This window comes from Rhinoderma darwinii, chromosome 6, assembly GCF_050947455.1.
Source record: "Rhinoderma darwinii isolate aRhiDar2 chromosome 6, aRhiDar2.hap1, whole genome shotgun sequence".
Taxonomy (NCBI): Eukaryota; Metazoa; Chordata; class Amphibia; order Anura; family Rhinodermatidae; genus Rhinoderma; species Rhinoderma darwinii.
Genome location: NC_134692.1, coordinates 42,302,419 through 42,313,493, shown reverse-complemented (window position 1 = coordinate 42,313,493; position 11,075 = coordinate 42,302,419). Strand labels below are relative to the sequence as shown.

At 42.2% G+C, this 11,075-nt stretch overlaps 1 protein-coding gene across 1 annotated transcript; it reads right to left on the bottom strand.

Moving 5' to 3' along the window:
• Positions 1-4,838: 4,838 nt before the first annotated feature.
• ARL4C (ARF like GTPase 4C) lies at positions 4,839-6,579 on the bottom strand. Its single transcript, XM_075829598.1, has one exon. It carries the CDS (start codon positions 6,238-6,240, stop codon positions 5,659-5,661), a length of 582 nt encoding a protein of 193 aa, XP_075685713.1. The 5' UTR covers positions 6,241-6,579; the 3' UTR covers positions 4,839-5,658.
• Positions 6,580-11,075: the final 4,496 nt, after the last annotated feature.

Genomic DNA, 11,075 nt, shown 5'->3' with positions numbered 1-11,075 from the left:
GTTGCTCTAAAAAATAATAACTGGCTGTTGAATCTCCAAAGGTAAGTAGACACAATCCAATATAAATAATCTTACATCTCATAGTAAGGCCTCATGAACATGGCCATATTACAGCTCTGTTTTGTATGGGGTTGTAGTAGGCCAACCATATAGGTGCATAAAGCCTCAACTGGGCATCTTTGTGCCTCCGATTTGATGTGGAATCCATCAGAAAAAAAATTGTGCCATGCTCCATCCCATGCTGTAATTTAGGGGAAACTACCTCACACATATGGCCCTGAAGGAGCATGGTATGTTGTCTCTGTGGCACAATAGTACGAAGTGTGCTGGCGAACAACCTTCTGCACTCGGCTCTGCCATGTGCATGGGGCCAAAAATGAAGGTTCAGACCCCTGTTCAGAGTTTGAGTAACAGAAAGGTCAACCATCAGTAAAGTTGTGCTAAATGAGGATTGATGAAGGATTAATAATTAATAAACATGTAAATATGTCCTAATTCTTACAAAAAGTGTCAGGGTATGTGCACACACAAAATCAAAAACGTCTGAAAATACGGAGCTGTTTTCAAAAAACCGTTCCTGATTTTCAGATGTTTTTTAAGCGACTCACATTTTTCACTATGTTTCTTACGGCCGTTTTTGGAGTCGATCAAAAATGGCTCATGCACTTCTTTTTCGCGGGCGTCTTTTTACATGCTGTTTTTTGAAAATGAGGCGTAAAAAAACGCCCCATCAGAACAGAACGCTGTATTTCCCATTGAAATCAATGGGCAGATGTTTGTAGGCATTATGCTTCCGTTTTTCAGGCGTTTTTTGAGGCGTAATCCCCCGAAATACGCCTGAAAACACTACGTGCACATACCCTAAGTGTTTTCTATAGCAGCAAATAAAATTTCTCCTTCTACCTTCTTTTGCAAAATGAGAGGTTGACTCGGATTGGTTGCTACAGGCAACACTGACACTATTAGCATTATTTTTTGCATGCTTTTTCATGGACTTACTGTACATAGTGTTTGTATATATTCTGGGAGGGGCACAGGATATGTTAGGGCATTAAATGATATGGTATTCCCCAGTGCACGTTCATTAGCTGAATTGCTACTTCTATAAGATATTGAAGCTAGTTTATGACAACTGAATGACAATCAATTTCCTTGCAGTTGCTTTTGTCAACAAACTATACTGCTTATGGCAACCTATAGAGGGGAGGGTGCTGTGGAAAAAAAAGAATCATATTATACCTTTATTGATCCAGAAGGAGACAAAAAAACCCTATATGGCATGGGACACATTGCCATAAAACTGCAAGCTTGACAGTGTTGCAAAAGAGTCTGCACCTAACCATGGGCCGCTGCTGGGTAGTTCCTAATATATTACCCAGTGTACCAACAAATTAAAGGCACTCTTTAATTGACAGTGTGTTAGATAACAGATCCCTAATAAAAAAAAAGCATCCATAATATACATTAAAGATATCCCAGTACCCTTAAATGGAGATCCACTTTGTTCTGTATTTAGTGATACTGGTATAATACTGAAAACTCCAGTCTGAATCAGCAATGTTTTAACTTTTCAGAAAAGTCACAAAAAACTTTAATAAATCAGTTGTACTTGATGCGTCTGGAAGCCATGCCCTTATGCTGACACAAACAGTAGAACTACAGAAAAAAACATTGTAATTGTATTAGTAAATCTGCCTTAGGCTTCGTTCACATCTGCGTCGGGGCTCTGTTCATGGGTTCCGTTGGAGCTTTCCGTCAGGGGAAACCAAACTGAAACAAACGGAAACTGCATCACCATTGATTTCTATGTAGCTATAAACGGAAACTATATGTTTCCGTTTGCATCACCATTGATTTCAATATTATTGAGTTATTCGAGAGTGTGAAAAACATACAAAATAAATTCTTCTCTTCTGCTTTGCATGATAATGCGGATTGGTGGTCCTATTCACACTAGTGTCATGGCCTATGTTTATAATGGAAGTCATGACACTGTGATGGATCCATTTTCAGACGTATACAAACCGACCCTGATTTTTATTGGGTCCGTCAAGCTTCTGTCCATATTCCAGTTTTTTTGATGGCAGAAATAGCACTGCAAACTGCACTATTCTTGCCGTGAAAAGGGAGATCTTCCCCAAGTGAACCCCAGAATGCAAATGTGAAAAGAGCCTTGGGCTTCATGCACCCGAACGTGTTTGTTCCATGATGTACGGACAATATGTTGGCTGCACTACCCGGACCGAACACAGTTCGGGGAGCCGGAGTTCCTAGCATCATAGTTATCCATGCTAGGAGTCCCTGCCTCTCCGCGGAAATACTGTCCCGTAGTGTAATCATGTTTTCAGTATGGGACTGTATTTCCCCGGGGAGGCAGGGACTCCTAGCATCATACATAACTATGATGCTAGGAGCCCAGCCCCCTGAACTGTGTTGGGTCCAGGAAATGTGGCCGACATACGGTCTGTATATCACAGACCAAACACAGTTGTGTGCATGAGGCCTTAGTCTGTTTGTCTGGACCATTCTCCAGCACAAGCCATACTAGAAAATAGACTCTAGTACTTGTGACATGGAGAAATGCAACCAACCACTTTTTTGGCAGATCACACTGTGTGGAAGAAAAACATCTGTATCAGAGACAGAGCTAAACTAGATGTAATGTTTAATACAGCAGTAAAAGGAAAGGCATGGTTCAAGCTCTGTTAAGCCTATCTGTACCTGTTTTGCCAACAGTTAAGTGGTAATTCTGCCTTGAGCTGAAGGCCTGAGTACACTACCAGACAGGCCTGAGGGATGTGCTGTCTGGTAGTGTATCCTTAGCAACCAGTCTATCTCAAATGACACAAGTGCAGAATTGGCACTGTGCTAACAGCAGAAAAGGGGAAATGCAGCTTGGCAGCAGTCATATGACATCGTATGGTGCCCAAACACATCAAAGGACAGTGAGCCAAACTAAAAAATGTTGGCGGGACCAGCCGACTATCGGATATGTATGGGGGTGTTCCAACTTTCCCTCTGATGGAAGATGTCAAGGGAGGGAATGATCGAACATGTTGGATTTCAACATGCCCAATTCTTTGTTCCTGCAGGAGATAAGCTGCTGCCAGAGATGTCGGGCAGCAGTTTATTTCCCTGTCCTTATTGAATACACATGCATACCTGGCCAAGCAGGCATGCGTATGTGGAGGTCAGAAGATATAGTTGTCAGCCGAACAAGTATTCAGCGATTAACAATTTTAAGTGTATGAGCAGCTTTAGCCTGTGTTATTGAGATTTTTTCTAAAGATACATTTAGGTGAAGACCATTTTAACATAATATATAACATTATAATGTATGGGCCGCAAAAAATTTTTACTTAGTGAACTGCTTTAAAAAGGGGGTTCAAACATACTGGAAATGGTAGGTAGGAACCATACTGAAATACTCATAAAACAAGGAAAGTAGGAATTGCAACAAAGATTTGTGTCCTATACTTTGACGGGATTTGGGAGAGCTTTGATTTTTTACATTAAAAAAAAGCATTAAAAAATATAATGAATATTATAAAATATAAATTAAAGTATTCCCTGTTCCAGCATTCACTATGGATTGATAATTCCTATGACAGATTGCAGAATACTGCCATTATCATAATACTTGATACACATTAACCACGTGTCTGAAGAAGCTTGTAGCTAATAGAACAAAACAATAGGTGCATTTTTCCACTGGCTGCTGTGAAACTTGTAGAATCACATCACATAATCAACTCTATCTATAATCCGTTGGATTTTACCATATGCATGCACAGGGTGGTAATAAAAATATTAACCATGCTTTTTTATATATGATTTGGAAAAAAATATATATAAAAGAACAAAAATGACACTACTGTTTAGTAAATGGTTATAACATTTTATACGAAATCATACATTCTAAAAATGGACTCATCATAGGATTAGTCTGCAGCTTTCCAATATAGAAACAGCAGCTGCTTACACAGTGATTCTTTTCAGCTTGCTAAATAAAACATAATTTTTACCACTTGAAAGTACAAGCACAGCTGGACATATGGACGTAGACACAACTGGGAGGCCACTGACAACGCCTTTCTGGACAAAGTCTGAACATATGAAGACATTGCAGATATGACAGAGTATATTTGACCAAGTCAAGTCTGGCTGCTGTAGACAGACCACCAAGCTGCATCTAGACATAAGTAACACACTAGATCCATCACCCAGACCGAGGCAAGAGAGCAAATTTTACAGTAGATGATGACTCAAGATACCAACGACTTTCTGCTATACCTTGTTTGTTTGCAGAGATGTGTCTGTGTGTATGGACTGGCGCTTTTTGTATATAAATATAACCATTTTTATGTAAATATTTATAAAGGTGCTGAGAAATATTGATATTTGTGCAGATGGAGCAGAGTCAAACTTGGCTCTCAATGCTAACATGTTGAGGATCCATGCCATGTTGTGACTGATAGATCAGCCATGAATAGCTCATGATTAAAGCGCATATTTAATAAAAAAATTTGCATTGATTCGCTGCGAATCTCCAACCTGGCGAATCAGTTCTACCATCTCTACTCATGATATTCAAGTTAGATAAAAAAAATACACAAATAATATGTAAATATAACACACTCTCTACCCGTACAGACAGGTGTTCAGTTCAGAAACCATATATATGTATATAAAAATCTGTAGCTAGTGAGATCTGTGCTCACACAGACAAGTGCATTATTTCCAGATTACCCCCCATCTCCATTAATATGAGGTGGTCTTGCCAACCATGAATGCAAAGACGCAACAGAGACCAACAAAACAGACACACAAGGCAGGAATTAAAATTCAACAATCATTTTTAGTAAGGAGTGCAAATAATATGGAGGCTAGAAAAGACAAGGATAACAGGTAATTCTAGCAATCTCACATATTAATCTCATGCAGTAGAAATGGGCACCAGATGATACCAGCCATGGATCCCACCCCGAACCTTAACCTCCCCTCCCCATTCATTGTGAGACTGAATCACAGAAATGTAGCAGAAAATGAATGTTACATTTGTAACCTGTGGCTATGAATGAGAGAGAAACAGTGCAGAATGGAGTGAGGAAGGAAGAATTAACACCAGGCACAACTGTCAGACCAGACAGAAAAGACACCAACCCCCTGCAGACCCTGCAGACCCATCACCCCCAGCAGGCAGTGATACCAGGACTTGTCCACAGAGATAAGAATGTCAACACTGTACACTAAAAACTTCAAGTTTCATTATTTTTGGCCGGTGGATAAATTACATAGATTGAATAAGGTCTATCACTCAACATTTGTGGTCCACTGTCAGAGAAGACACTTGTCACCTAGTCCAATACCAAGTCTGCAATTCCATAAATTCAGTACACCATTTTATTTTACCCCCTTTGTGGCTCTGGAGGGTTGGGCCAAGTATTGCTCAGCAATGACACGACTTTTGCCTTCAGCATACAAGGAGTTAAATGGCAGGGTCCTGCCCTGTATCTGGGGTAGACTCGATCCCCTTGACACACAGTGCAAGGAGTTTATAGTTATCTAAAAATGCCAAGCCAATAGCAGTGGATCGCTGGCCATAATCATAGTGGGCATCTTTGGTTGGCATCCTGTAGCTTTGTCAATAACCCAGCGTTACCGCTGCTTTTTCTTTTGCTTGAGTGTCTTCCTTCTCTTGAGGATCATCTCATAGAGTTTGTCCATGCCTTCTGTGAGCCCCTCACCAATGATAGCGCAGGCCGGCTGGACGTGGTATGGGGTAGATGGACTCAGTTCCTGCAGTGCCAGCTGTCTTTCAATGTCGACCACTGCCAGGGATTTGGGCAAATCCTGCTTGTTGGCGATGACTAGGAGCGGGGTTCCCTGGTTCTCTGCAAACTTAGTCACTTTTTGCAGCTCGGTTTTGGCCTCCTCCAGTCGATCTGAGTCCACGGAGTCCACCACATAGATGATGCCATCTGTACATCGGCTGTACGACTTCCACAGGGGGCGCAACTTCTCCTGACCCCCGACATCCCAGAAGTGACAGCTGATTCCCTTGGCAGCCCCGTTGCTTAGTCGTATCCTTTCAGTGTTGAAGCCAATGGTGGGCACAGTATTGACAAACTCATTGAACTTCAGCCGATATAATACAGTTGTTTTCCCGGCAGAGTCCAGGCCGAGCATGACAATGTGCAGGGACTGGAAGGACGAGATGTTGGAGGAGATGTTGCCCATGTCTACAGGCTCAGGCACAGCTGCAGAACACGGTGATGACGCGCCGGTGGTGCCCTCTGAGGTTCCTCAGCCCATGCATGCCATGATAGTCTGCAATGTGGCCAGAGACACTGGGATCCCTCCTGGGTAGACGAGTCCCCTGCCTAACTGGCCAAAGCAACCTCACCCGAGGTGCATGTCTGCCGGGTCTACAATGGCACAATCCAGCGCTGGTCATCCAGGGTGAGTGCGGTCTGCGGGATCCCCTGTGTAAGTGGAGGGGATGTCATCCAGAAGACACCCTCCTCCTCCTCCGCGTCTGCTCTCTCTCCTCTACACCTCCTATCTCTCTCCCTCCTCCAGCCCTTCACATGATAATGAATCTGCATCCCTAGCCATCAATCTCCTCCCAACTCACACCCCTAAGACAAGGAGGGAGGGGGAGTCTTAAAAGGGCAATTGTATTACTGAGAGAAATGCTCTGAAGTGAGGCATAGATGAAGGCATAGATGAAGTGAGGCATAGACACTATATCCATGCGCTGCAATATGGTCACCCTGCTCAAATAAAAGAATAAAAGGTCCATACTTCATGTTATTGCTGAGATTGTACAGGTGTACAGCAGTTGGCAAGCAATTTTCCCAGGTAAACGCGTGTAAAATTGGAATAAATAATTCCTAATAAGGCTTCGTTCACATCTGCGTCAGGGTTCGTTCTGGCGTTTCATTGGAGCTTACCGTCAGAACGGAACCCTGACTGAAAGGTTTACAGTTGCATCCTATGTTCGTTTGTTTCAGTCAGGGTTCCGTTTTGACAGAAAGCTCCGAAGGAACGCCAGAACGAACCCTGATGGAGATGTGAACGCTAAGACCGTACACATGTGCACGGCCGTGATTTTTGGGTCGGCCGGGTGCAGAGTGTCATCCACAAGCCACCCGCAAATCGTGGGCCGTGCACATGGCCGTGGCCATTATTTGCTATGAGCCTGGACCGCAGAACACAGTCGTAATAAGACATGCACGTTCTTTCTGCGGTCCAGGCTCCTGGGCCATGCATGGATCGTGGAAAGCATGGTCGTGTGCATGGCCCCATAGGAATGAATGGGGCCGCAATTCTCCCGTAGATTTTCGGGGGAATAGCAGCCGCAAAAGAACGTTCGTGTGCATGGGGCCTAAGAGATACAAAATGTCAGTCCTCTACAGGAAAGCTTGCTATTCGTGCTCACTTCATATGTTGTTAGAATGATATATCACCTGTACAGGACTGTCAAGCGTACATATTTTTTCAGGTAACTTTTCAGAATATGCTGTTATATGAGGAATAACTACATTTTTGGCCCTTGTATTTGGCATCATTTAACAGTTTTCCTCAGCAGGCTCTCTCATTCTCAGTTGTCTCTGAGATAGTGGGTGGAGCCTAACTGCTATCATGTCTTCTATACACAGCGCACATAGAAAAGAGGAGAATCCTGCTCTCCTATCTCTATCACATAGACATCTTACTAGGAAGATGCTGCAGCATCTCTGTGTCTTTTTCACTCTTCTCCTGCCAATACATGTCTATGGAGAGGGGGCAGGAGGAGAGAGCAGAGAGAGTGAGTCAGACAAGTCTTTAGAGAGGCCCTCCTCCTGCCTGCCTGCTTGCAGTGTGCCAATTATATAGCGCCAACATATTATGCAGTGCTGTACAAAGGTCCTCTTTTACTGTCCCTATTGGTATGTTTTTGGGAGGAAACCCATGCAAACACAGGGAGAACATACAAACTCCATTGCAGATGTTGTCCTTGGTTGGATTTGAACGCAGGACCCCAGTGCTGCAAGGCAACAGTGCTATCCACTGAGCCACTATGCTTCTCCTCCCCTCTCTATAGGCTTATTTTGGCAGCGTCTGTGTTTGTTTCTTTCTCTCTCTGCTCCCTCCCCTCTCTATAGACTTTTATAAGCAGGCATTGAAGAGACACCCCCCCACCTTTGCAGTCTGTCAATTTTGCTCCGTAACCAGGGACGCCCATATTCCTCTAATATAAAGCTCATAAAGGGGTTGTCTGGACATTTTTTTTTCATTGATAGCCTATCCTTAAGATAGGACATCAATATCAGATTGGTGGGGGTCTGACTCCCACACTTCCACCGATTTAGCTGATTGATGGGGTCCGGCTTTCTTTGCTGCAACCTTTTTTGCAGGTTTTTTTTTACAGACACAGCGCCGTAACACATCTGGAGTGTCTGTGCCTGGGATTGAAGTTCCAGTTCCATTCAAGTCTGAGAGACTGAGCTGCAATCTTAGACACAGCCGCTACCGATGTGTACGGCGCTGTGCCTGGTAAACCTGGCCCCTTCAGTCAGCTGAGCAATGTGGGTTCCGGGAGTTTGTACCCCCACCAGTCTGATATCTCCACCAATCTGATATTTATGGCCCATCCTAAAGATTGGCTATCAATAAAAAATGACCGGACAACCCCTTTAATCTCCCGCTTATTCACAGTCTACTTTGATGCATGTAAATATTATAGCAACCTGTGATCCTGCTGTTTTATACGCCAGTCTTAATATAAAGATCGCTTGAGTAAGATGCTCCTAATTTATTAAGACACACATCTTAATAAATTAGGCGCATCTCTGGCCATCCGTGCGCCTGAAAGGCAAATCTACGCCAGTTATGAGCTTACGTAGATTTATGCTATAATTAACATTTTTGGTGTAAATTATAGTAAATTTGTTGGTTTTTCAACAGGCCACCAAGCTCTACTTAATTTTTGAAAAAGAGGCGAAGGTAGTGTAAAAAGACCAAAGTCCGTTCTGGAGCGATGCACCATTGAGATATTTATATGTCTGCATGGCGTTATTCTTTTTTTTTCTTTTTTTTCCATGCTTAGTTGAATTTTCTCTGTTTCATTTCCAGGTCGCCGCTGCCGTTTAGCTTGTGGGTGGGTTTGGGTGGGTAAATTAGTTTTCTTTTGTGTATAGTATGGTTTTTTTTTTCTTTCCTTTTTTTTTCTCCTTGTTTAAATGTTGATATGCTAGGGTATGTTCACACAGCTTATTTTCGGCTCTTTTTCGGGCAAAAAAAATGGCAGGAGAACGCCTTTAATCATCTGCCCATTGATTTCAATGGGAAAAACAACGTTCTGTTCCGTTGGGCCATTTTTTTACCTGGCCGTTTTTAAAAACGGCCGCGTAAAAAAACGGACGCGAAAAAGAAGTGCAGGTCACTTCTTGGGACATTTTTGGGGGCATTTTTCATAGACTCTAATGAAAACAGCTCCAAAAAGGGCCATAAAAACGCAGCGAAAATCGCGAGTTGCTCAAAAAACAGCTGAAAATTGCAACTTTTCTGTGCTTTAAAAGTTTAACCCCTTTGTGCACCTTGACGTTAATGCACGTCAAGGTGTGCAGTAAGTTCGGGCACCTTGGCGTGCAGTTACGTCTGTACTTTAACCGTTAACCGCCGCGCGGCGTTACACGGCAGTGGTGGTTAACTGTGCAGGGTGTCTGCCCTGCTCTCCCTGTTGCCGATCAGCTGTCCATCACCGCTGATTTCAACAATTAACCCCATAGATGCGGCGATCAATTGTGATTTGTGTTTGTAGCAAATCGGCAGCCCTCAGAATGCAATTTCAGAGGCTGCCCATGGTTGGCATGGCAACCGGAGGCCAGACAATGGCCTCTGGCTCTGCCATGTACAGAAGCCTCTGGCTGGTCCTCATAAGCTTCCTATTACTTCACTGTCAGTGTCAAACTGACAGAATACATTACACTACGTAGGTCAGTGTAATGTAGCGATCAGAGCTGCAAGTCTTTAAGTCCCTTAGTGGGACAAAAAAAAAAGTTTAAAAATGTTTTATAAAAGTTAGGGTATGTTCACACGGCCTATTTTCAGCCGTTTTTCAGGACGTAAATGCCCCAAAAAATGGCTAAAAATGCAGGGCTGAATGCCTACAAACATCTGCCCATTGATTTCAATGGGAAAAACGGCGTTCTGTTCCCACGGGGCGTTTTTTAATTTTTTTAAAAACGGCCGCGTAAAAAAACGCCTCATAAAAAGAAGTGCGTGTCACTTCTTGAGCAGTTTTTGGAGATGTTTTTCATTGACGCAAAAGAAAAACAGCTCCAAAAACGACCGTAAAAAACGCCACAAAAAAGGCAAGTTGCTTAAAAAAAACGACTGAAAATCAGGAGCTGTTTTCCCTTGAAAACAGCTCCGTATTTTACAGCCTTTTTTAGTTACAAAAACCCCCAAAATTTTTTTCCGATAAGTCTTTTATTATAGGAAAAGAATTAAACCGTTAAAAAAAGAATACATATTTGGTATCACCGCGTACGTAAAGACCCAAACTATAAAACTATAATATTATTTTTCCTGCACACCGCAAAACAAATAAGTAAAAAAAAAATGCCAGAATCACTGTTTTTTGGTCACCACCCCTTCCAAAATATAGAATAAAAAGTGTTCAAAAAGTCGCATGTTCCCCAAAATAGTACCAATAAAAACTACAACTGTCCCGCAAAAAACAAGCCCTTACACAGCTTTTTTGACTAAAAAATAAAAAAGTGATGGCTCTCAGAATATAGTGACAAAAAAGAAAATATTTTATTAAAAAAAAGTTATTTTATTGCGCAACTGCTACAAAACGTAAAAAAACTATATACATATGGTATCATCATAATCGTATTGACCCGCAGAATAAAGTAAAATTGTTATTTATAGCCCAGTAAAAAAAACACTGTAAAAAAGAAATAAAAAACATTGTCAGAATTGATGGTTTTTGGTCACCTTGCTTGCCAAAAAATTTGAATAAAAAGTGATCAAAAAATCGCATGTACCCCAAAATGGTACCAATGAAAACTACAGATTGT